At 33.9% G+C, this 27,524-nt stretch overlaps 2 protein-coding genes across 4 annotated transcripts; one reads left to right on the top strand and one right to left on the bottom strand.

Annotated features, from left to right (window-relative positions):
• The first annotated feature begins 475 nt into the window (after window positions 1-475).
• Window positions 476-9,897, top strand: LOC148609297 (uncharacterized). Of its 3 annotated transcripts, XM_088541496.1 has the most exons (7): window positions 476-591; window positions 1,050-1,100; window positions 1,742-1,838; window positions 2,271-2,467; window positions 2,835-2,934; window positions 3,301-3,664; window positions 5,124-6,264. In XM_088541496.1, exons 1-5 carry the CDS (start codon window positions 490-492, stop codon window positions 2,835-2,837), a joined length of 450 nt encoding a protein of 149 aa, XP_088397622.1. In that variant the 5' UTR covers window positions 476-489; the 3' UTR covers window positions 2,838-2,934; window positions 3,301-3,664; window positions 5,124-6,264. The 3 variants fall into 3 exon arrangements, 1 of the variants encoding a protein (XP_088397622.1); XR_015914617.1 differs by lacking the exons at window positions 476-591; window positions 1,050-1,100; window positions 1,742-1,838; window positions 2,271-2,467; window positions 2,835-2,934 and adding exons at window positions 6,310-6,505; window positions 6,860-7,036; window positions 9,243-9,897 and having other exon boundaries at window positions 2,967-3,664; window positions 5,124-5,935; XR_015914616.1 differs by lacking the exons at window positions 476-591; window positions 1,050-1,100; window positions 1,742-1,838; window positions 2,271-2,467; window positions 2,835-2,934 and adding exons at window positions 6,310-6,505; window positions 6,860-7,337 and having other exon boundaries at window positions 2,967-3,664; window positions 5,124-5,935.
• Window positions 9,898-9,998: 101 nt separating this feature from the next.
• On the bottom strand, window positions 9,999-15,747 carry LOC148609296 (uncharacterized). Its single transcript, XM_088541285.1, has 4 exons — window positions 15,480-15,747; window positions 13,799-13,932; window positions 10,678-10,804; window positions 9,999-10,233 (listed from the first exon to the last, which is right to left on the bottom strand). The coding sequence occupies exons 1-4, from the start codon at window positions 15,515-15,517 to the stop codon at window positions 9,999-10,001; spliced, it is 534 nt and encodes a 177-aa protein (XP_088397411.1). The 5' UTR covers window positions 15,518-15,747.
• Between the last annotated feature and the right edge of the window lie 11,777 nt (window positions 15,748-27,524).

Here is a 27,524-nt window from a genome sequence, read left to right as displayed (position 1 = left end):
ACGAACGTGTTTTATGTTATACAAACGAACGTATTAGTTGCGTTACGTAAGCGTGTTTGCAATCCTTAGTCTGTAATAGTAGAAAAAGTAAAGTATATTTTGATTTGTAATTTGCAATTAAGGCCAGAATCGGATATTGCACATGTTAATATCTTGTATTCTTTGTCTGTTTCAATTTTACAACTATAAGTTCAAATTGTTGCGACACATGATTTCGAGGAATGACAATTGTCTCTATTTTTCATTTAAACTATTGAATCTGTCAAGAAAAACAAACAGTGTACTTTGCAAGTAATAACTTCAAATATACACCTTCAGACAAAGGTAATAGTGTCTGAAAAGTTAAATTACTTGTCTTTAGCAATCCCTAAGGTAAATCAACTATGTTATAAATAACAACACCTTTACGCTAGACTTTTTCAGCTGGGAAAAACAAGTCTGTATTGATTGATACGGTTTTTATCTTGTTAGAACACCTTTGTTGACGCTATGATAACAAACCGCATGGATGCTGTTCAAGATATAGAAAATCATAACCTAATGAATCAAATCCAATTATCAGAACGTCAACGATCTGAAGTTTACATGCAGGTACGATTTATATACAATGTCTTAAACCGATAAATTCGAGCTTCTGCCGGACATAACCTAAATCGAGGTTACTATCTAACTTTTTCCAATGATTTATTACAATGGTTTTAAAGCATTAGTAATTTTAACGAAAGGTCTTAAAAACATGAATGCATTAAAGATCGCCTCATATGACTGACGGCAATGCTTATTCCGTTATGATAAATTCGACAGCAGTTCTTACTAACCGATTGGGATTTCAAAAATATATTATTGGAATAATATTATGATAAATATCATATACCGTTCTTTCCCGATGAATATCGTTCAACTAAAATAAAATTGCACAAAGAGCGAATCTTGGGATATATTTCGCTATGTTAAATATACAGACACCGCGCTTCACCTAATTTAAATCAGAGTAATGTGATGTCTGTCAAATCTGAGTATATTTTTATTCAAAACCTTTGTGTGTGTAGATGGTTCAAGATAAACAAAACGACGAAAACAACGATTTCCAATTGTTAAAGGTATGACTTAACCATTTTCTTTAAGTGGACATGATTTGAATGGATATTCAGCATTACCGACACTCGCCTCATGAATATTAAGTCCATTTTACAACGTTTCTTCCAACGTTTTTGGAAACATTATCAAGTAAATAAGTAAAAATTAAAACAATTATAATTAAAAAATATCAGTGTGATTTAATAATTTTATAACATTTTATATAAGCTGTTCCTGTATTTCACAGTTGAAACGATATGCTAGAGCTTATACAAATTTTATTGATCAAATTACCATCGTCATAATTTATCAACCAAGGATACACAAAAACCTTGTTCGCTTTTAAACACTGATGTTGTCTTCATTACGCCAATGTTTTTGTCCAACATCGAATGGACTACCTGTATTTAATATAGTCTAGAGAGTAGTGAATATTTCATTTTCCGGATTTATCCTTAATTAATGAATTCATCTACTATATACATATTTATATACCCGCATGAAATGTGATAATGAGCAGTTATTGGGTTTTTTCCTTCGGTTGTTATTTAGTGTAACAATTTGTCTCTTTTATTTTTGTAAGAAGCAAACTTATTATTCATATACATGCTTAGAAGTTTAGAAAGTACATGCTCTAATGTCTAGTAAATGTTGAATAATTTAGGCTTTAAATGACGAGGCCGCAACATCCATTGAAGAGATGAAGTCGGAAGAAGATATTCGCCAGGCAATAACTGTATTAACTAGCAGTTTATTAAAAGGTTCTTACTACAATTTGTGATGCATTTTCTATTTTATTAAAACTTATTTTAATTGTTATATGCTCAATCAAATTTTAATAGAACTTCATGGTGTAATGCGCAAGATTTACCTTTAAGAATATATTTATGAGTTTGATAACAATTCTGTTAGGTTTACAGTGGTAATTCTCTGATTTTTCCTACAGAATATGAATGTGTGCTATTTAGCGACTTGTTTTTGTATAATTGCAATATTTTGGTTTCAGCATATATATACATTGTTACAGATAATAAAATACTATTACATGTACTATTTGTCTATATCATGACAAGTGATAAAATGATTGTCTAACTAGATGTGGAATGAATGAAGTAGCCATCAGGTAGTCAAATGATACATCTAAAGACTGTTTTCATATTACATTTTTATTACCTCATGATTACTGTTTAAAGGACGGTGTGTAACTCTGTGTAGAAGGAATGAAGTTTGCTGCAGCAGTCGTCGAAAAAAACTCACGACAGTCAGGCAAAAATTAAGTCTGAAGACAACGAACAGGAAGAAAATGATTCTAGCAAAATACTACGCCTTGCAGTATTATTCAACGCAAATGGAAAATTTGATGTATTGCAGTTTTGTGACTTTCCACTTTGTAAGTCATTTTGTATATATTTCATTTTGATTACTGTTTTCTGTCGAAACTCTGACGCACATGCTTTATTTTTTCCTCTTATTGGTCATGCAAGCGTTTTTCAAAAGAAGTTAAACATAGCTTAAATAGATAAATCTGATTACCATAAGTTAGTAAATAGAAAATTCGTTTGTATTAGCAATAGAATAAGCATGTTCAGATTGGTAAAATAGGATTTACTATTTTTGTTTTGTGGGTGTTGTTCTGGTTATTTCAGTTATTTCAAGTTTTTTGTTATGTGCGTCTGTTTTCCATGTCTTGTCTTTATCCCTGGATTGCATTCTTTGATTCCTGATTGAATCTTGGTTTCCCTGATCACTCTTTGCAGTAACTGCTCTCATAGCCAGTGTATACCTATCTAATATGGCAGAAGAAGCAGAAGAATGCTTTGAAGAAGAATTAGCTGACAGTCTGCAGAAGCATTCACAGTATTTAAGATTATTAAAAGAATATTGTATGGGCAGATCTGTGAAGAAAACAAAACATGTTTATACTGAAACATTATTATTCTTAAATAATATAATATTTAATTGTGACATAAAAAGAGTATATAAATAACATATTTGACCAAAATCTATGACAGATATGCGCACTAAGGGCCAGTTAGAAACATTTGAACATTGTATTATCTATTAATTATTTTTATATATAAAGCAATATGATGGTTTACTGCAGATATTATGTGAAGCTTACTTTTTCAAACCTCAATTTTAAGGGGAAAATCCGTGCGCTACTGATTGATTGTCATTTCCTATTTGAGAACTAAATGTACTTGCACTTTCTGTTCTTTGCAGTGATTTCAAACAAAGGGCAGTTTTACTTTTAGAAAGGCTGCATCAATGTGACGAGAATATGGCTAAACAAGCTTTAGACCATGTATGCAATGTTTGGGATATTGAAGAAAGTCCTTTAAGATTTGGACATCATTACAAAATTGAAGAGTTTATTTCGCATTCAGCGGCACAGAAAGACGCAAACGGCAGAATGTATGCATACAATGATCATGCTTTTAAAAAATAGGATGACGTAGATGAAGTCGTTGAAGGCGAATTCGATGATATAGGAACAGCAAGAGAGGGGGCAAATCTTTCAAAGTCAAAACTACTAAAACAAATTCCTCGCATTATTCATAGACATAATATAGTAACATTTGCTAAGGTAAACAGCTATCAAACAGTTAGTTAACTTCATATAAAAGACAAATAAGAAATAACAAATAATGTCAAATGTAAGGTACAAAAATGCATATTTACAGTGTTGAGTAAAAATTTGCATATAACCGAAAGAAATCCACCGACAAGTAACAAGGAATTTGCTATATAGAACTAAAATATCTCATGGTCAAATTACAACATGCAGATTTTTATGTCGCATAATCGTATGTTTTTAATTATAAAAATAGTATTATCTATAACTCATACACTATGCCAGAGCTTGCCGTAAGTATGCAGACTTTTTGCATCGCGCTAGACTTCTTACAAGAACAGGGTTAAGATTGAAGCTACGGTGTATCCGACTGCCCATGGATTTGTTCAACGTGTCATATTTTCCTTTTCTCTTTCATCTAGCCCAGACTTGACTTTTTATGAACAACTCGGCGGGTTTTTTCTAGAAAGGCAGAGGACGCTTATCCTATCGATGCACCTGGGCCATGCTTCCAGTTTTTCGTGGAGTCCGAGTTGCTCATTTGCTTTTGTTACTTTGTATGCATTATATTACTTACTTTATGTTCTTTGTTGAACTCTAACAAATAGGCTCCTGAAACAGGGTTATGTTGCTACAAGATTGAAGTCATCACTTCAGAAGTTTCATGGTCGTCATCATGAACTCGTGGATCGTTATGGTGTATCCATCTGCACCATTAAAACTGATTTATTCTACGGGTCATAGTTTTTCTTTCCTCGTTTGTCTACCCCGGACTTGACTTTTTATGAGCAACTCGGCGAGTGTTTCTAGAAAAGTAGAGGACGCTTACCTTACCTGTGCACCTGGTCCATGCTCCAAATGTTTAGTGAAGTTCGAGTTGCTCATTTGCTTTTGTTACTTTTTATGTATGATTTTAGTTACTTTATGTTCTTTATTGTGTATATCTGTTTTCTATGTCTGGTCTTTGTCCCTGTATTGCATTCTTTTAAATTCCACTGGAATGTTTGTTTCTTTGTTCCCTTGATTACTCTTACAAGCAAGTCTTTTGTTATGATCTGCCTTTTAAATGATATTTTCTTTAGGTAATGACTAAAGTCTGCAATATAATTATTTAACAGCATCACTGGAATTTAAAGTCTCCAAGCAAACTTATTTCTGCACCGATTTTTCGAGTCTGGCTTCACTTTGCAAGATATTTTTATTTCAACATATATTTTTCTTTGATATATCTGAATATGCAATTATTATTTAAATTGAGAACATTACATTGCTACTATTTTGATTTCCAAACCTAGCGAATTTTTAAAGTGTTGCAACACCCTTTCCTAACATGTTTTCATAAAATTACCTCTAACAAATGTGCATACATCATGCCCTAGTTACTTTAATAATTTGGGGAAAATTGTAGCAATTTTTTTCAAGGCCACTATATGTTAACTGCTTTAAAACATTTATGGACATTTTTTTGTAGATATGTTTCCTGACAGCGCTGATTTTATTCAGTATATTTTTGACTACTGCACTACGCGAAACATAATCTCAATAATGGAGGGATTAGTTTTTGCTTTTATCGTAGGGGAATTGATGGAAGAAATTTGGAGGATGGTATGACTTCTGATATAAACATTTCTTAAGGATTTAATTGAATGTGATTCTAAAATGCAAATATAAAATACATGTAGGTAAGATTAGAGAATTATTGTTACAAGCCTAGATTTGTCAACAAATATCCTCTTATTTTAAATCTTAATGATATTTTGTGCCTTCATAATTAATGTAAATTGTAGGTCATTTATTTCGCCTTCAAAATCAAATGCAATACTTCTGCAGAAACGATAAAAAAAGAATTAAAAATATTTCAACAACATATTTGTTCCATGCTCATTTTTTTTCAAAAACGCCTTCTGGCAGTTTAGAAGAAAAACAATGTGTTATTTAATGCCATGATTGAATTAATTTCAGAAAACACATTGATTCAGGAAGAACTTCTATTATTTCTATGATTTATAACATTTTTTGTTATCAAATTAGGCTGAAAACGGCTGCGGTTGTTCTTGTTTGAGAATATTTCTACATTTTTACAACATATGGAACGTCCTAGATTCGCTGTTTATCATTTTATATCTCATTGCCTTCATACTCCATATTCTTGCAATGCCTTCTTTACTGTTGCACATCAGGATATTATACAGTGTGTCTCTGTTCTGTATGTTCCTGAGATTGTTCAACTTACTCCTTCTTCTAAAGAATCTTGGCATAATAATCATTATGGCAAAGGAAATGGTACGTTAACAACAAATTAGGATCGCATGCTTCAAATGTAGAGCAAAAAATATTGTCAACTTACCATTAAAGCTGGTAGTGGTAGAAGGCTGATTGATGGTTACTAAGATAAAGGAACGTTATCAAATATGTGACTGACTTGAATTTGTCTCATGAAGTATGCAAAACGTAAAACCATCATTTGTGTCATTAATTATTAATTTTACTCTACAAACTTGAAAATAGTCCATAAAGTGTTATATTATCTGTTCTTGAACACTTAACATTGTGTATTTAATTGTTACTGTGATCTTTGAATTCATGTAAAAGTAAATGATTAATTACAATACAATTTTCTATATAATTAACTCAAAATTAGGTTTCATTTCTTTCAGCTGATGGACTTTTTACACTATCTTGTAATATTGTTTGTATTACTTCTGGGTGCGGGAGTTGTTTACCACGCTTATCTATATCCATCCCATAATATAGCAACGTTCCCTGGTCAAATCGATAGATGGCGGATTTGGGCTGTGTTGAGGACTTCCTTTTGGCAAGTGTTCGGAGATCCTATGCTTGATACTATAGAAGGTAGTTATTAGTAATGCTATCTTAATATAGATAAATATAATATATATTTGTTAAAAGTAAACCCAGGTGATAAAAATGTGTTACAATTTGAAAATCTATTTATAATTGATTACACTTATACCGTGTTCGCAGTGGTCTAAAGTACATGGATAATAAATGGCAATCATAAATAAACCAGTACAACAGAAACAATATAACGTAAATAACATCTTTAAACAACAGCAGAAAAAAAACTTTAATTGAACTCACAAAAGATGGAGACCATTATTAACACATGTGTTAGGTCATATAATGATATTTTTTTTACAGTAAGTAGAAGTTTTGTCTATTCATTTTTTATCTAATTACTAACAGTTAGCAACTGACCTCGGTGATTGTACGTCTAATGAGACCATGTGGCGGAACAACCCGGAGGTGGACAGGTGCCCGACGTATGAGTGGATAACAACAGTTATAGCTGCCTTGTACATGATGCTGACAAACTGGTTGTTGTTGAATATAGTCATAGCCATATTTAGTTAAATAACTTTGGTAAAGATTGGAATGTATTTTTCTTTCACTGTTTGCATACTACTTTATGCAAGACATGGACAAGATATTGTCGTTCTGTACAAATCAATATCACGGTTTAAGGCTAAAAGGGTAATTTATATATTATTTTTAATTTTTATAGTTTCCTTAACGATCTTTATTACTATAACCTTTAAAATTCTTAATAAAAAATATTCACAAACAACGCAGTATATCTCTTTATTGTAAACCTATTTTTTGTCTGACATGTAATCAGATTAACGAAATTCCACTTGCTTGTATTATTGGAAACTGACCATTTTTTTTTTTATTTTTCTAAGTGCTCGTTTCAAACAGATAAAAAAGAAGGCTAAACAAAAATGGAGGTTCAATCGTCACTCTTTGGTAATCGACTATGAGCATCGATATCCCTCACCATTCAACATTCCTATACGAGTGATCCTTGTATTGTTTTGTGGGTTGTTCAAGAGAACCTGCTGCCGATGCTCACGATGTTGTAGAGATTCCAGGCAAAAGGGTTCATATGTTATAAACATACGAATGGATTTACCTTAATAATAACTTAGTTTCTCCTTGTATTAATCAAAACCGTGAAAATTTTAGGAAAGGAAAACTCACGAACAAATTAAAATGCGATGACTTCTCATTCCGTATTGTCCCAAACTAATAGACTCTATTCAGTTAGACCTCTGGAACATGGTTATGTTGTTTCAAGAATTAAGGCATCACGAGAGAAGTTTTTTTATGGTCGTCATCATGAACTCATGGATAGACAATATGACTCTTACATTTTAGCAGTATCAATCATTCATTCAGAAAAGAAAACAACACAATGTTTTAGAACTAAATTAATTAGTTACTAATGTGACTGCAGGAATAACTTAACATACAGCTACTACTTCAATAGTTATCTGTGGAACCCGTGACCTAGTTTGATTAAACTGAAACATGTCACTGTTTTAAAAATATTATAACTTACATGTAATCTACAACATAATGGGTCCATTCTTTAACATGTTCGAAATATATTTCGGAGACAATCAGTTCAAGACTATTATCTGAATATAATAGCATTAAAACCTATGATTTGTCGACACTGTACTCGTTATGGTGTATCCATCTGCACCATGAAAACTGATTTATTCAACGGGTCATAGCTTTCCTTTCTTCGTTTGTCTACCCCGGTCTTGACTTTTTATGAGCAACCCGGCGAGTGTTTCTAGAAAAGCAGAGGGCGCTTACCCTACCGGTGCACCTGGTTCATGCTCCCAGTTTTTAGTGGAGTCCGAGTTGCTCATTTGCTTTTGTTACTTTGTATGTATGATTTTAGTTACTTAATGTTCTTTGTTGTGTAAGTTTGTTTTCCATGTCTGAGCTTTGTCCCTGGATTGCATTCTTTTGATTACCGCTATAACCTTGATTCCCCTGATTGCTCTTTAACATGTTAACACAGACGAACGCTGAGTTTTAAGAAACATGTTGTCTTCCGTGTGAAGACGGGAACGCACGACAATAATTAAGTTAATGGGCAAAGATAGTAGATACATACAAAAAGTTACATTAAAAAGTTATAAATAACCAAAAAAAATATATATATAATAATAAAAAAATAAAAATAAAAATAAAAACAAAAAATAAAATAAAATAAAAACATACACCTACATAAAAAACTTATATATAGTAGCCGAGAGAATAGTAATAATCACTCTCTACTGTCATAGAAACTTCTACTTTGTTCCTATTGTATGGGGTAGACAAACTATGACATAGTGATACAGGTAAAGACACAACAAGACAATAATGACATGTGAATAAATTATTACGATCAAGGTGACAACAATAATGTGTTTGTAGCAATGACTTTGACCTTGTAACATCATAACTCTCTCCCAGTTACATCATTAGCACAGTACAAAACATTCTTGCAACTTGCATAATATAAGAGTTATGATATGAATACTCTATACGCATGTGCTAAACTGATAATGCAACAGAATGTCACATAAATCTTGAAAAATGTTGCAGCATACAATTTGATGAGACATTCAGGGTATGAATAATACATTGTCGATCGTTGTCGTGTTGTTATATCAGTAACAGGTGTATTGCAATTAGAATTTAATTGCGAACATTTATTGATTAAAACTTCCGTAGCATCTTATACTTAACTTATCATTATAAAACACATTTTGCTGTTTAATTTCAGATAATACAACTAAAATGTTAGAGCAGCAGAGGAAATTTGCAAAGGAAATAGTTAAAGAAAAGGAGAAGCTCAAAGAGCAGATGAAAATTGCAAAGTAAAAATATGAAGTTAAAGATGAAGAACATAAGCCATTTGATGGCAAATAAACACTGAAAGATCGACATCTGTAATTTTGAAGAAAAAAAAAAACAAACATTTGAAACAACGAAAAACGGACAAAAATTGAAACAAGAAAAAAGAAAACAAAAATAAATAATAAATGCAAATAAAAAAGCAAAATAAATACCGACCATTATGTTTGTTTCTTTAACCGTTAGCGAAAAGCTGTACACGGTTATTCCTTAATGTAATTTTTTTGCAGAATGTATTTCGTAACATTATCATGACAATACATGATGTTTATTCTATTTCTACTCATAAAACATCAAATTGATTTGATAAGATAACTTGTTTTTAAATATTTATTATAAAAAACATTTAAAAAATAGTTTTATTTGCTGTAAAAACGCTAGAAACTTAGAAGGATAGTTAACAAATCAACTAATTAAAAAGAAATACTTGATACGTGATGTTGTGCAACGGACTGTATAAGGTAGATCAGGTGTCTTTTCTGGCAAATGTACATATAATTTTGAAACCCTTTCCAAACATGGAAATGATTGACTCTTAGAGTTCGTGCTCAATAAAAAGCTTTTGAATTCCTGTGCCAAGATTTCCAATGAAAAACAAGTATTAGAATTATAACTTATAACTATTTCATGGTGTAATAATCCATGTAAGCATGGCAATAAATAATTCTAATATCGAACAAGAGGTCCATAACATGCTTGAAGACACAAGAAATTCTTCAAGCCAGATGTTTTCACCTTTATAGTTGCATTTGAGAGGCATTACTGTTGTGATAGCTTGTGTTATGTAATTGGTGAACGCTTCTGAGCAGTTAAACGTTTTAATGTAGTTTCTCAACACACGTGTCTTTACTGAAAACTTTCTGAAACAAATATCAAGATACTGAATTATTTAGGAAAACATTTTCTGAATTTTTAAAATAACTGATGAGCTACGGAATACTTCAATACCTATATTACCTTATACACGGTGTTTTATCTCATATGTGTAAATAAAAAAAAAATATATATATATATATATATATATATATATATATATATATATATATATATATATATATATATATATATATATATATTGCAAATTTTGATATGCTGTACTTGTGTGTCAATGAATAACATATCATCAGGAAGGAAAGGTTCTACATTATGCGATACAAGGAATGAAGATTCAGTTTTTTAGGCATTTTGAAATTTGTAGCACTGCAAATTTGGATATATAAATAAATGATATATTAAATCTGATTTAATGCGGGGTCGGCGAAAACCCACGAGAAATTACTTACGTACAGAATTCTTTTACTTACCTACAGAATTCCGTAACGTTTGTTGACCTACTATATGATGATAAGAATCTTTGATTAAATATCTGCTTAGCTCTTTCCTCAGCAACGGTAAAATTTTCACCAATACATTCCACGCCGTTATTGTAATCTATAAAGAAATTACATAAAACTTAAGATTGAATGTATATTTTCGCCTATACCTAAATCAATCGTTAAACTGAAAAACACAGTGATAACAAATTTATCTCATCATGCTAAAAACTTTTTCTGTTGTCAAAAGTTTGCTAAACCTAACCGTTTTGGAGGAATGTGCCTAAAAATGTTTTCTATTTTAAATAACGGCAATCATTCTTTTGAGACGTATCAAACATCCCAACATCAGTTCTACACAGAATACCACAAGAAACTGTTATACCACATTAAGTTATAATATGTCCAGTATTGTCAGAGGAGAAGATTTTGGAAAGTAATAATAATACCGAGCGACGCGGAGGGTGGCAAAGACAGACCCCAGTGGGCTAACTCAAATAGTATGGACAAGTGTTAACATAATATAAGTTTTTTTTGCAAATTTAAGCACAGAGACTTAGCATTTGTTATGAACACAACAACTGGCTTGGACATAATATAGTAAAAAATTTGAAATTGAATTCAAAATTCCAAATCAGAACAAAAAATAAACATGGAAAAAATATTAATTTTTATACTCCATTTAAAACAGTTTAATAAACATACAATACTAAAATGTCAAATGATCAGTGATCTTAAAAAAAACAGAAAACATTCGCCAAAAAAGAACGGATTTGGGTAAACATATCCTGACGATAACGGTTAGGTTAGTTAAACTGAAAATCTAAGGTAATGTATAAGGTTCGAAATGCCTTAAAAAGCAATATAAGAACCACTGAAAAAATGGACTGCAAGTTCTCCCTACTTACTTAACAAGTATTAGAGTAAAGTCGTGGCTATACAACATTTTCATCATTTCAATTTATTTCAGGCAACCATGTTTCAAATATAAACCAAATATAAAAAGTCCACTTGAGCGTGACAATTTGCTGGGAAACAGCGGTCATTTTAAAATTTGAAAATGACTGTCTGGAACAAGCTTTTGCTATCACCATTCAACTTAGGATTAAATGATGCCCCAACAAACCAAATATCGTTAAAATCCGGGCATGTAGAATAAATTGCAGAGAAATTGCAGCCATTTTGAAAAATACAACAATTTTGAAAATGGCAAAACAAAAATCATTACTGTTATTCATGATCAACTCTTAGTATCATATTTATCTTTATTATAACTTTCATGTTTATGATCCTGATGTAGTTGTGGAAAAATACCAAAAAAACAGCATTTAGATTGATATCTATGTTTATTTTTCCAATACCATGCTTATTCACATATAACAAAATAACAGTCATACCAACCTCCAATCAATATTTGGTAGTTCAAGAGAAGAACATTTTTAAGATAATAGCATTGAAAATAGTGAAACACAAAAAGGTAGAAAAAGGGGAAAATGTTGAGTTTTTATTAACATTTGCTATGTTTTCACACGGATAGAAGACCTACAATCATTTTTTGCAGGTAAAAATGTGTCAAGTACTTTTAGAGAAGAAACGTTTTGACAATTATAGCGTCACCAATCGCAAAAAAACTAAAAGGCCATGCGTATTTACTCCTAAATCGGTTAACTGATATTCACAAAAAATTGTACACAAACATATCTCATTATGCTAAACACTTTTATTTAGTCAGAATCTTGCTAAACATAGCGGTATTGGATATATTTGCATGATTACTGTTTGACCCTATGTTCTATTTATTTTGTAAGGGTGGCCTTTTTATTACGAAAAAAAAGTTCCACTTCTGATGGAGGCCGTGATGACGTCACCTAACGACAACTTTGTTAAAATAAATCTTTATGATTTACAATGTGTTTATAAAACAACATAACATCCTCACAGTCGGGATATAAAAGTTACAATATCATTTAGCGCTACGCCAACAACGATTTTCATGGTAAGCCTTAAAGATGTTAGTGATTATGTTCTCTCAGTAAAAAAAATATGTGCAATCCAACAATATTCTTGTATGTGGGTGACACTACTGTGTCCAGTAGCAAATGATCTGGTCTCTTGTTGTTCAAACCATCAATGATTTACTGCAATCATAGGTAAAACTGATCGTTCTGTTTAGCACGGCAGATATTGTTGTTTATGAAACATATACTCTGTTTGAGTCTAAGTCTTTATTTCATGCAAATGAGTATGAACATACTTATTCGCTTCAGAATGTTTTTATTTCCTGATTTGTTATATTCTTAAGCCTGATCATGGTAAGCTTTATCATCCATTGACCACATATCATTCAAACAAGCAAACAAATCAAAAACACAGTATGTTGGAAAGCCAGTATAATATCTGAATTTATAATCTTTTTCCTACATGCTTTCATATATCATCGTATGCAAAAGACACTGAACTCTAAAACTTTGCTTTATGTTAGTGTCACCAACCAGAATTTCAATATAAATTTTTGATGGGGAGTACATGAAACCAGAATATGAAGTTGTTACGACTGAATTATTGTTTTGTTTACATATAGTACATGTAGTCTTCAGTATTTGATTCAATGATACATTATTGTGTCGGTCAAACCTAGTGGTTTCAAACTGTTCGTTTGCTACTGAACAACTGTCAGAGACCATGTGCCAATGATATCATTTGTTTTACTTTCTTTGAAAGGAGACTGTAAGTAATAAGGTGTGCGAAAATTGTCCTACAAAATGACTACTACAAACTCTGGTATAATTGCGGACATCTTACTCATTTTTAGGTTCTTAATGCATGCAATTCATCGATGTTTTTTTCTGACACAGGGAGAAGGTGTAAAATAACCCTCGAGGCATCTACAAGCACAGTATCAGATGCGTTTTGGGGAAGCGCAGGAATATATTGTTTCTCATGTGCACTCATTCTAAGATCACATATACGCATGTTAGTTACAGTACACATGCAGAAATATACATCTCTTTATTGACTAAAGATTCACGAATTAACACTGAAAACAAAGACACATTTTATGACAAATTATTTATCAACCATAGTTATTCATCTTTTATTTTATTATTCATACCTTGTTTATATCGACATGCACCATAGATCAATACACGAGTAGACAACTCATCTGCAGCATATGGATTCAAATGGATATGCTGTGGGCATCTGTCATACACATTCTCCAGACAGTTGACAATATCGTCTGCTGCTCTGAACAAAACAAATTGTCCATGAATGGTTACTAATTGTTGTAAATTTAAGTACGTAAAACATTTGATAAAAAGAGTGATGTCATCTTCATGTACCTTACTCTTTCAACTATTGTACAATGACTCAATTTTATTAAGCATCTTAATAACAGATATATTTAAACAAAAGGAAACAAACGTTCTAATAAAAATCAATAGCTTTATATTGAAAATGCAAAACAAAACGAATGAACTATCGGCTGAAAGAAACATGATTTTCTCATGTGTACAAAATGTGAAAGAGTAATCAAGGGAACCAAGGTTATAGCGGTAATCAAAAGAATGTAATCCAGGGACATGGAAAATAGACATACACAACAAAGAACATAAAGTAACTAAAATCATACATACAAAGTAACAAAAGCAAATGAGCAACTCAGACTCCACTAAAAAACTGGGAGTATGGACCAGGTGCACAAGTAGTGAAATGCATGTTAAAAGGAAAAAATAAAATGACAAAATTCGTATAACATACTGTATAGGCACTCAACCAATACTCAATCAAACTAAATCAGCCCTACCAATTGTTCCATTCAGTCACTGCATGTAGGATCTAACAAACCTCTATTGTGATTTCTGTTTAGGTTACATTTTCCGAGTCCGCGGGTAGTCCCTTAAAAACACGCTTTCAAAATCATTAAGGATTAAATCTGATTGACTCATCAGGAAGTTCATCAGGACAGAAAACAGAATGGACTATTGTTATATCCTACATACAACGACTGAATAGAACAATATAAGTCATATTGTAATGAGACTCGACTAACCCACTAATTAAAACGAGTTGGGAAGGGTTTTTTGTGATGATATAGTATACGTTAAAAGTTTTGAAAGTATCGTTCCCTATGTCAATAAATACTACCTGTTTAAAAAAAATACTAAACAACAAATTTAGGAATGAGAAGGAATTTATGAGCAACCATCCAGTTTTTTTAATTTAGTTAAAGACGACTCCTATTATTTTACCTTTCCTTATAGGTCTATAAAGAACCTGTATTACAACGTCACACAATTTTCTTGTTTGCCAAGACAGCTTATTTTTAATATTTTTAACTAAAATCACTTCTAGAGAAACATTTTGAAACAACAATCAGAAGTCTACATCTTATGATCTAGCTTAAAGTAGTCGTTTTGTACATTCATCATTTTCTGATTGGCGTCCATGCTTAGCCCTAGGCCTGAACCAACTAGTTGTTTAAATCTAACAATAAGTTTTCCTTTCCCTACGATAAGGTCAATAATGCAACACTTGCTCAAATATCAAAGGCATCTTAAGTCAACACAATGTTTTCAAAGGGTCTCCTCTGAATAGGGCCTTGAGCTGACCTGTTTCCTCCCGGTGACGTCAATGCCTCTTTGACATGTTTACAATATTCATTCTTTTGTTATTTGTAATACTCTGTTATTGTCATTTTCTTTTTTCAGTAGTATTCCGCTCATTTGATACTAAATATTCCTTTTATAATCAACAACAAATACAACAACGTTTAGAACAAGTATATTACTCACAAACAAAGTGTGGCATATCTCGTGCTAAAAGAAATCATCGACACTGGAATAACTGTACCACTATCACTGAGGAGTTCGAAACATCTGATTAAGTTAAATTCATAATCGATACATGCAGGACAACCTGTTAATAATGACCATCCAACAGCTAAAAAGTTAATATATATTTAATATATATTTTCTATACCGCTTTCAAAAAAGCCTCATTGAAAACAGAATAATAACAAATGTCCCTTTTTACCGGTATGATATATATTTACTTACAAAAACGTATTCATAGTTATTATAGCTTTCTGTATGTTTTTTTCTTTGGTTGTTGTTGGTTTTTTGTTTTTGTTTTTATAATTATTACATAACAAAGGCGGTTTCTAATTCAAAGAGTAATCAAGGGAACCAGTGTTATAGCGGTAAAGAAGAATTTCATAATTTCATGATACATATAAAACTACTTTAGAAATGTTACTACAATGTAACTGTTACATATGCCAATTTTGGAATTTATTTCTTTAGTAATTTTGTACTGTGGATGTATCATTCTTCGTTGAGTATCAATTTTCGTCATTTTCGTGATTGTTGGCTTGAAAGGTACGAAATTTAGTTCCTTACGAAATAGAAAGTCAATTGTACGATAGATAAGTGAAATCAACTAATTCAAGAATCTTTCAACAGACGTTTTCGCAAAAAAACAAAAAAAAACAAAACAAAAAAGAAAAAGAAAAAAGAAAAATTACATAACGAAACAAAAAAACTCAAACAAGGCAATCTGTACCCTTGAATAAAAATAATTTCACAATATTCCAAAACAAATTGATATTTATTGCCAGATTTTGGTTAATAACAAAAGACCGTGTTTTTTATAGTCATGTTCCATTAAACACATTTGAAAATACAGTTTTCTATAGTGGAAAATGCAAATGGTTGGAAGATGTCGTATTTGTGTGTTATGCAGTCATTTTACGAGGGAACAATTATTGAACAAATCAAAGACGCTGTTTGTTTACAAGAACCAGTATTTACAAAAAAACACTAAAAAATATTCTAATACCATTTGAAAAATCTTTCTCACTTTTGTAAACTTCAAACTATTTTGAATTGTAATCACATAATTAGATTTTAATAAATTATTTATATGAAATTGTACTTTCTCTTTAGACTATTTCCAAAATCTTAGTCGTGGTACTGGTATAATATTTATTCAAAACTTACCAAGAATTAGAAATATTTTCCTGTCTATCATTGTAATGCTCCTGTTTTAACAAAGTATTCCGCTAATTATATATGAACTCACATAATTTTATACGTTTGTAAATTCAACACGACCCAAGTATTATATTTCACTTGCAACATATTATTAATATATTACCTCAATCGATAATAAGGATACTAATAATTGCTTTTTAAACAGATTTTACAATACAATACAATTTATTATGTGCTCATGAATCTAAAATTGCATTAAATCATTTTCTTGTCATAGTTTTCCTCCCTTCTTTCGTCTACTTCGGCCTTGACTTTTCATGAGCAAGTCAGCGGGTGTATCTATAAAAGCCGAGGACGCTTACCCTACCAGTGCACCTGATCAATGCTCCAGGTTTTTGATGGAGTCAGAGTTGCTCATTTAATTGTGTTACTTTGTATGTAATATTTAAGTTTTTATTTACTTTGTTGTGATTGTCTGTTTTTTTTTTTTTTAATATCTGGTCTTTGTCCCCGGATTACATTCATTTGATTTTCGCTAAAATCTTGGTTCCCTTGATTTTAGTGTTTGCCTGATACTTATCTTATTCCCATCAGTGTATAGTAATTATGTATCTAACTGTAAACCATGTACAGTGAATTAGTTTAATAAATGATAAATTGAAAAAAGGATCTGGCCAAGGTGTTTCAATCTCAAGGGAAACTCTGATAAATTTTGTGATTTTGAGTCATTTTCTGGGGTAGAAAATAGCTAGTGATGGCGAAAGTGTGTACGTGTAGAATAATTGATGATCTGCTAGTGAAGGTTTATCAAATGCTATTAAACAGTTATCCTACTGCTGATAAACAACACGCTGAAACAAAGGCGTCGTATGTATCAGGTACAAAAGCTGCATATGCACCAAAGAGTAAAGATAACACTCGTACAAGTAATATTTATGATTCAAATAATGTTAAGCCTATAATCATCAAGGACATAAATATTTAGTTGTGTTATTTTTCTCTTGAAATGTTTGTAACACATGCAGAGGTGTATAAGACTAAAAGGCAAGTCTTTGAACCCAACACCACTAACGGGATTTTACATATTTACAAAATAAAGAGGGTATGAATATATAATTCAAATGCAAATAAATGTTGTAGGTACAAGCAATCAGGTCAGATGCAGAATGCACAACCTTCTGAACAACAATACTGCAGGTAATCAAGAATGTTTCAGTCATAGGGATGTCATTCAGTGCAGACGATGTTTGAATCAAAAGAGTTCTTAAAGTAAAAACTTCAGAAATTGTAGCCTTCAGCAGAACGGGTATCAGAGTTGAAGGAAAGCTAGTTAATGGAGACAGATTAACAATTTCTAAGCCTCTGCAAACCTTTATGAAATTTGGTAGATATGGCAGGCTGGATCTACATTCAGGACAACTTGATTACAGACAAATTATTACAATTTCATGTGGTCAATTATAAGAGGCAGGATATACCTTCAAGTACTGCCGAACTGACTTCAAATGAAAAATCTTGTGTTGCGTTTGGTACGACAGAGGTAACGAAAACAAATTTTTGAACTGATTGCTGATAATGGGGTCGACAAATTTTAATTGCCACTGAAAATAGGGAGAGGTGGGTAGGGTCGGACAAACAAGCTTCTTTTAGCGGAGCCAAATTCTTCCTTCTGCGATAGCAAACCACAGAAAGTGCGAGGAAAGTGGCATCTTTCCCAACACGTTGCACCACTATGGTATCCTGTCACGTTTTCCGCATTATGACCTAACGCCATAGCATGCAACATACCAGGGCAATCCCATTCCACACAACCCAGTTGCTCTGTTGGCAAATCGCCCTAGCCCCCGGCTAGGGTTCTGAGCACTATTGAGTCGCCTTTTGCGATAAGCTTAGTGTTGCTGCAGGCCTATTCTTCTAACACCCGGACCTGCACGGGGCCATACGTTATGTCAGAGATTGCCGAGACTACAGAGACTTTTTATGTCAGAGCTTGTCGAGACTACACAGACTTTTTGTATCACGCTAGACTTCTATTAAATAGGCTTCTGGAGCAGGGGTATATTGCTACAAGATTGAAGTCATCACTAAAAAGTTTTATAGTCGTCATCATGAACTCGTGGATCGTTACAGGGTATGCATCTGCGACATGGAAACTAATTTGGTCAACCTGTCATACTTTTCCTGATCTCTTTCCTCTACCCCGACTTCGCTTTTATGAGCAACTCGGCGGTGTTTCTAGAAAAGCAGAGGACGCTTACCCTGCCGGTGCACCTGGTCCATGCTTCCAGATGCTTCCAGTTTTTAGTGGAGTCCGAGTTGCTTATCTGCTTTTGTTACTTTGTATGAATGATTTTGTTACTTTATGTTCTTTGTTGTTTATGTCTCTTTTCCATGTCTGGTCTTTGTCCCTGGATTATTTTCTTTTGATTACTGCTATAACCTTTGTTGCCTTGATTACTCTTTCTAAATATGATTAAATTGACTAATTTCATTATACTTATCGCTATCTTCATAATATTTTTGCGGTAATAATCCTGACGGTCAAAACTAATAAGGACAGTTTTAATTATATGTTTTACAAGATAAATAAATTCGTTTAGAAAACACACAGACAATTGTATTATAGCACTTAATTATCTGTTTACAGATGTTTTCATTAAAATTGATTTGCTTTTAATTTCCGAAATGGAAAAATGTGTGATAAAGCTTCCGAAAAATGACGAAGGGTTATGCGATAAATCAAGTAAATGCACATTTTGCACGCGTCGGATTTCATAGTAAAATCATTTCGAGGGGTAAAATTTTGCAAAGTTACCAATTGCCTAATTATATGACCAATCTGCTCTGAAACTTTAATCTAACGACAAGCCTTTCCAAACTGTGTGTATGAAACTATAATGTTCAAAGGTGAAAATCAATAGAGGGATCCAAATATAAGTGTTTTGGACATTCCTCATTTGCGATAAATCATATCATTTATTTGCTTCCTGTCTGTTTGTGTTTTTGTTGTTATTTGTTTATTCTCATTTGTCTATGTTAAAAGTAAATGTAACCTAGTGATTGTAGTACCATTTAGGGATAAATGAAACTCAATGCGTTGATTCAAGATGTGTATTGTATTTCCAACCAATCATATCAACAGTAACAATGTATAGATATATACTAGTAACCCTGCAAGTAAAATACATATAATCAGTACTAAGAAAGATAACTCTAGCACTCAAATAGGCAAATCTGCCAAAATTACATGTATGTCTCATAGTCGATAGAAAATAGTGCTAGTTTTCTACTTTTTCAATATTATCAAATATAAACTGCATAAAATATTTAGTTAGCAAAAATAAGCACATCTGTTAAATAATAATGCACATCTTTTGAAAATACAAATTATTAATAAAACATATGCATTGACAAGACAAATAAGCTGTTAAAATGCACGTATAAGCAAATCATGCTGAAGACACTACACTTAGCACAAAATACATAAAATAACAACATGCAACACAGCCTACCATGTATATGGTACAAGGGTCTTCTCGTCAGAGAAGTAGTTACAAATATGGGATCTACATCATCAGCTCATCTATAAGTACAAGCTGTAACAATAATAACTATCATAAGCACTGTGTCTATTTAGAGTACTCCCTGATCATTTCAATATTCAACATAAAACTATATACATTTACCTATTAGAGCATATTATAGTCAAAAGTTAACGGGTTTATAATGAAAAATATGATTTATCTGTTATTTTAATTTTTTGATATCTAAATTTAGCCTTTTTATGATTTTAAGTACTTTAAACAATATTTAACTGTTTTTATCGATAAAATTAATGATGTTTTATACTCTCATGCGTTTTATTATTTTATACAGCACTTTCACACAGAAATCACACACTCTGGCCATTTATACAAATCTTACATACAACACTCATAAAACTTTTTCAACAAACGGGCGGCATTCCAATGGGAACAAATTGTGCTCCTTTACTAGCTGACCTATTCCTTCACTCTTATGAGGCTGACTTTATAGCTGATCTGATCAAAAAGAAAGAATATTGTTTAGCTAGATCCTTCAATTTCAGTTTCTGCTATATAGATGACGCGTTATCTTTAAACAATCCTAATTTCGGGGATTTGATACATCGTATCTACCCCCACAGAACTTGAGATAAATGATACTATAGACACTGTGAAGTCAGCCTCATATCTTGACCTACACTTAGAAATCGATGGTAAAGGAAAACTATTGACCAAACTTTACGACAAACGTGATGACTTTTCATTCAAAATTGTCAACTTTCCTTCCATCTGTGGCAACATCCCTTCGGCTCCGGCGTATGGAGTGTTCATATCACAACTCATACGTTATGCCAGAGCTTGCCGAAACTACACAGACGTTTTGTATCGCGCTAGAACTCTAACAAATAGGCTTCTGGAACAGGGTTATGTTGCTACAAGATTGAAGTCATCACTACAGAAGTTTTATGGTCATCATGATGAACTCGTGGATCGTTATGGTGTATCCATCAGCACCATGAAAACTGATTTATTCAACGGGTCATAGTTTTCCTTTCCTCGTTTATCTACCCCGTACTTGACTTTTTATGAGCAACTCGGCGGGCGTTTTTAGAAATGCAGAGGACGCTTACCCTGCCGGTGCACCTGGTCCATGCTCTCAGTTTTAGTGGAGTCCGAGTTGTTACATTGTATGTATGATTTTAGTTTCTTTATGTTCTTTGTTGTGTATGTCTGTTTTCCATGTCTGGTCTTTGTCCCTGGATTACATTCTTTTGATTACCGCTATAACCTTGGTTTCCTTGATTACCCTTCCAGTGGTGCTGATGTCTTGATGTTAAATAGTGGTGACTTCTGGTGTTTTCCTTCTTATACAGCGTCCACATTGTTCTATCCACTCGTCTACGTACTGATACATGCCAGGCCAGTAGAAACGGTCTCTCAGCAAAGATAGAGTGCGTTCTTTTCCTGGATGTCCCATGTCGGTATGGATAGCTTCAAGCACAGTTGACGCATGGATTACTGGTAGACCCAATTGTTTCCTGGCTTCTTCATCTACTGTGTTTCTCCTGTATAAAACACCATCAAGCATCTTCAGATGTCGGAACTGGCGCATGAATGGACTCGGACCAATTTCTTCTAGTCTTGGTTTCCTGTTCTGACGTACAAACTCCACCCAAGGCTGTATGTCAGGATCCATCTCCTGCGCTTTACTCCAGTCAATAATGTTGCCAACACTGGTTCCTCTGTTGTCCGTATCATCAACAATCACATCTGGCGATAAGGCTAGGCTTTCCAAATAGGCTGGTGTTACTACCTTCCTGCAGATGGCTTGGACAGGCTCTATTGGGATGTTGCAGGTCTCTGTATCAGCATTCTGTGGAAGTCGGCTGAGGGCGTCTGCGTCAGCATTGGCTCTTCCTGGTCTGTAGCGTATATCAAAGTTGTAAGCTGATAACGAGACCAACCATCTGTGACCTGTTGCGTCTAGCTTCGGCGTTGTTTACACATACGTCAGAGGATTGTTGTCGGTCAGCACAACGAATCTGGATCCCTGAAGGTAGTCTTTGAATTTGTCCACCACTGCCCACTTAAATGCCAAAAACTCCCTCTTGTGTGTGGCGTAGTTCCCTTTGGCTTTCGACAAGATGCGGCTGGCATAACTGATAACATTTTTGTGGCCATCCTGGTGTAGATATAAAACTGCAGCAGGAGCGTCTCCAGAAGCATCAGTGTGGAGTTCGTAGGGTAAGCTACTGTCTGCATAAGCCGATATGGGTGCTTGGACTAGATAATGCTTCAACTCTTCAAAGGCCTTGTCTTGTTCTTGTCCCCAATGCCATGGTTTCTTCACTTTGGTGGTCTTGTTCTTCTGTTTCTTCTTGGTTGGTGTAGGCAAAAGATCAGTCAATGGTTTGGAAATCTTGCTGAACTGGTGAATAAAACGACGGTAATATCCTACCAATCCTAGAAACCGGCGGATGTCTTCTGTTGTCTTCGGTGTTGGCCAAGATGTTATAGCACTGGTCTTGTCATAGTCTATCTCAATTCCATCTTCAGAAACTATGTGGCCTACATACTTGACTTTACGCTGGAAAAAGGTCACATTTATCAGTTGCTAGCTTCATGTTGGATTCTCTGATTCTGTTGAAGACTAGCTCAATGTTCCATAGATGCTCTTCATAGGTATTGCCGAAGATGATCACGTCTTCAATACAAATACAACATATCTTCAGGTTGTAGTCAGCTAGGATCTCTTCCATCAATCTTTGGTATGTTGCTGGCGAGTTGGTAAGGCCAAAGTGAAGTCTGTTGTATTCATTGTGTTCTTTGTGGTCTTCCTTGATCTCTTTCTGATAATATCCGGACGTAAAGTCGATGACTGAGTAGTACTTGCTACCACGGCAACACTCCAGAAGATCTTCAATTCTAGGGAGAGCGTACGAATCTTTCTTGGTGATGTTGTTGAGTTGAGAGTAATCATTACATAGTCGTAAAGAAGCATTTTTCTTCCTCACCAGAACCACATTGGAGGCATATGGGGAATGGGATGCCCTGATGATATCAGTGTTGAAGAACTGTCGAAGATGCAACTTGACCTCATCATACATTGAAGGTGGGACACGACGATATCGCTGCTTGAATGGACGATCATCAGTTAAGTCGGTGCAATGCTGTACCCTATCTGTATGGCCAATGTCGGTGTCATCCTTGGCGAAGATGTCCTGAAAAATATTGGTAAGATACTTACCCTTCTCAGGTCTCACTAACCACTTCCGGGTCAAATGGCCACCCCCCCCCCCCCTCCCACCCTATGTAGTACCAAAAACACACTGAACCTAGACATATTCATTTTAAGTGCATTATTTGTGTGTATTATGATAAAAAGTAGGCAAAATAAGGTTGAGATTGTGTACTTTAAAATCCTAAAAAGTAATTAACTACAAAAGTGTATGAATATTGTTTACATGTGTGAGTAATTTGCCTCCATGCTGACAGTTAGCAGAAAAGGTAAAAATGTGGATTTTCAGTATTATTTATTCAAGTAAACTTTGTGAAGAATTTCTACAATCATCGTACCATTAGCATAATGATTTTGGAAGCCTTATTTTCCAAGCTTCGCAACGGTATGCAACTTTATGATGTATTTTGTTCTGGGAATTCACAGTGAAACTACAGTGAATTACTTTTTTAACATGAAAGTCATGGAAACGTTAGAAATGGTTAGTGAGACCTCAGTGTGTCCTTCACTCTATCTGTGACTGGTACCCTGTCATCATCATCAGTCTGTGTTAAGTCCTCCAATGTAACAGGCTGCAGTTCGCAAACTATCGCTCGAGGTGGTATAGTGTTGGCACTGGTTGTAACGTTAGCAATATTGATCGTAACCTGGTTGTTGTTGGAATATCTCTACTGGTACAGTGTTGGCTCAATATCCAAGTCCTGTATCTGGTGGTCTTGACACAGTCTTGTGGTTTATAGCATACACGGTGTTGACTTGTAAGAAACTTCCTTCACAAACTATCCTTTGATGGTTGTCTCTGAGTTTGGTGGTATAACTACTTTCTGCAACTCTGCTGATCTTACCAAGGCTAATCGGTTGTTGTTCTTCATGAGATGTTTCTCTTGTAGTGTCATGGTCCTGAATGGTAAGTACCAAAGTTTTGTAATACAGGCTTTATGCAAGTATCTTTCTCCATGCTGTTCTTCAAGTTGAGTGATCATAATATCCAGAATGTTGGTGCCTAATAGCAGTGGTACATTCCTGTTATATTGGCTGTCAGGTATAATGAGTTGTAGACAGGTGTTGGATATCATGGTGTTTGGTAACTTCAAGGTGACTCTGGCTTCAATAAATCCAAAGTATGGTAGTTGTGTTCCGCCTGCGCATTCAATCTGTAGAAGTGTATCAAAAGGCTGTAACGGAATGGAGTGAGATAAGTAAGCTTCGTAGTAGGACTGTGATAATGTAGAAACTGTGGATCCTGTATCCAATAGTGTGAAAACAGAGTCTCCTTCAAGGTTAACTACAGTCTCTGTAGGCTGTCCTAATAATCCAGGTGGTATATTACTTTTAACTAGGTTGTTCTTGATGCTGGGTGCCTGTGTGAAATTCTGGGTAAAGCCTAAAACCGGCCCCTCGTCATACGCTTCCTCGCGTTTAAATCCCCTCCGCGAAGGTCTAAGATGACTCTGCAACCAAACTGTAGATGTCCATACTGACCGCAACGTCTGCATTGTGGCTCCCACTCAATAAACGGTTGTGGAGGTGGTGCTGACTGTTGCTGTGTTGGTGAAGAGTTAGTCTGCTGAGCTGGTGTTTGTTGCCTACTCTGTTTTTGTTGTTGTCTGTTACCTCTGAACGGTTGGCAATTACCTCGCTGGTAGCCTCTACCTCTTTAACTACCGCTGTAGTAACTCTGTTGGTAGTGTGTGTTCTGCTGGTAGGAACTCTGCTTTAAACCTGTTGTATCAGTTGGTTGATCATGCCTTTGAGTTCTTTGTATCTGAAGTCTTCTGTTGTTACTGCATACTTTTAAGTACCTTGTTGTTTCTTCTGTTTGGCTGCATCACTCTTTCTGTGTGGAATGGTCTTTCTCAATCTGTCTGAGAGCAACACGCAGGCTGTCGAAATCTGGTATGCTGTCGTATTTGTGACCGCTGATGTCCTTCAGGTTTTGACTTAAACCAGTCCAAAGCATATTATGCAGCATGTCGTCTATTGCATGGGCTTCTACTAAACCAATGTGTGGGGCTTTACCAATAATGTTCTCTAGTCTGCAACTCTAGCTAGTGATATCCTCATCTTCACGTTGTCTAGCTCCATAGAATTCACCCATCAGGGTCTCTTTCTTCTTAATGTTTCCATATATGCTGTCCAACTTGTGAAGTATCTGTTCCACTGTTGTGCCTGTACCAAGTCTCATCACTGCTCTTCCAGCTTCACCTCTCAATGATGTACGGATAGCTTCCTTGTCCATGCTCTCTGAGTACAAATGTTGTTATAAAAGGCACTTGATCTGGTAACGCCATAGGTCGTAGGTAAGCTCTCTTTTGGCATTCTCACCGGAAAACCATGTCAACTTGGGTGGTGAAGTGAATGATGGCTTCGGTTGAGGTGGTAAATTCTGTGGTACTAAAGTTGGCGGTGGTAAAACATACTTCTGCTCCTTCTTAAATGTTATCTTATCTGTCGATTTGGATTCAGTCTTAGATGGTGGCGGTTTGGACGACTCTAGATGACCTGAGGCTTTAAGTAGCTCTATCATGGCAGATGCAAGTGGCGGGTCTAATCCTGAAGCTGTAGTTGGATCTTTACTCAGCGACTGCATCTCTTGGTATAAATCACCAAATATCTTCTGTTTAGTCGGAGTTACTACTACTTCGGTTAATTCATCAGCATCTTTTCCTGCTGTAGCCTTGTTGACGATGATAATATCCTAATAAATATCAAGTAAATGAAACTACCACTTACCTTTCTGTATAACCAATTATCTGCTATCTATACTGCTTACAGTAAATATGAATCTACTGTAAATGGACACGAAAAGAGAAATATTGAACTTTTAGGTCAACAATTTCTTAAAACAAAAATGTCGTATAAAGCTGAAACTGCGTAACTATCAAACGGATATGCTACGGTAGTGCTCAAATTAATATATCACGGATATGAACTAAGTATCGCTCAAAGTAAACTCCGCTTACAAAGTGTATATCTAATCACTGCGTAACTATAGTAACTCAAGTACAAGTGAAAACTGAAAACTCAAAAATCCTAGATCTGAACTAAGAAAAACCACAATAATACCTGAGCACGAATTACAAATATAAGAAAATATGGAAAGACTCAGGAAGTGCTAGGCAATAGAACTAAAGGATTGATGGTACAAGAGTGCGTGTGTTAGTTAAATTAACTGTTAGTTCAACATGCAATGCAAGTATACGCACACCCTTACTAATCGATCGCTACAGTAGAAGTTGAGTTTATTTCACTACGATTTACTGAAAGTTTACTTTATATCACTTTATGTCTACTAAACTTTTATCTCAACTATTCTATACCTATTTAGACTTTTATCTCAATTTACGTAATAGTTTTACTGATGTTTAAACTATTTTATCAGTATATCGACCACAGTACTATGAATAACAATACACACTATGACAATACACAAACATAAACATAATACAATGACAGTACGAAAACAAAATGCACAATCACAATACTAAAATATCATAATATCACAACATACATGACATATGACAAAGTACAATGTCAACTCAGATTGTGTATGTACTATGTATGTGTAAGTAATACATATCATAGTCAAAAGTTAACGGGGTTATAATGATATATATGATTTATCTGTTATTTTAATTTTTTGATCTCTAAATGTAGCCTTTTTATGATGTTAAGTATTTTAAAACAATATTAAACTGTTTTTATCAATATAATTAATGATTTTTTATACTCTCATGTGTTTTACTTTTTAATACAGCACTTTCACACAGAAATCAGACACTCTGGCCATTTATACAAATCTTACATACAACACTCATAAAACTGTGGAATATGGAACTATAGACAAGAACATAAGTAAAGGATAACTAACCTTAAATACAGAAAAGTTGTCCAATAGAAATAAATGCAGAAAACCAAAGTAAATTAATAAAGTTGACTAGAAATCAATCACAAATCTGGCTGTCAAGAGAAAGAAACAATAGAATTTCCCTCCAAATGTGACACATGACCAAAATAAACCAATAAAAAGACAATCAGATTTTTCCCAAAATAGAATGATAAAACCTAAGAGTATAGGAATAG

Source organism: Perna viridis, chromosome 8 (genome assembly GCF_037379345.1).
Source record: "Perna viridis isolate PV_CMFRI_1.1 ecotype Kerala chromosome 8, ASM3737934v1, whole genome shotgun sequence".
In the NCBI taxonomy this organism is placed as follows: domain Eukaryota; kingdom Metazoa; phylum Mollusca; class Bivalvia; order Mytilida; family Mytilidae; genus Perna; species Perna viridis.
Note: the sequence above shows the minus strand (reverse complement) of the source record. Positions and strands in the feature narration are given on the sequence as shown.

Excerpts from the sequence above, each read along its gene's own strand:
- LOC148609297 (XM_088541496.1), top strand. The coding sequence starts at position 490 with ATGATAACAAACCGCATGGATGCTGTTCAAGATATAGAAAATCATAAC. Across the intron at positions 1,101-1,741 it reads ACGATTTCCAATTGTTAAAG|GCTTTAAATGACGAGGCCGC; the intron begins GTATGACTTAAC and ends TGAATAATTTAG. Across the intron at positions 1,839-2,270 it reads AACTAGCAGTTTATTAAAAG|GACGGTGTGTAACTCTGTGT; the intron begins GTTCTTACTACA and ends TACTGTTTAAAG.
- LOC148609296 (XM_088541285.1), bottom strand. The coding sequence starts at position 15,517 with ATGATTTCTTTTAGCACGAGATATGCCACACTTTGTTT. Across the intron at positions 10,805-13,798 it reads TGCATGTCGATATAAACAAG|ATTACAATAACGGCGTGGAA; the intron begins GTATGAATAATA and ends ATTTCTTTATAG. Across the intron at positions 10,234-10,677 it reads AACGTTACGGAATTCTGTAG|AAAGTTTTCAGTAAAGACAC; the intron begins GTAAGTAAAAGA and ends TATTTGTTTCAG.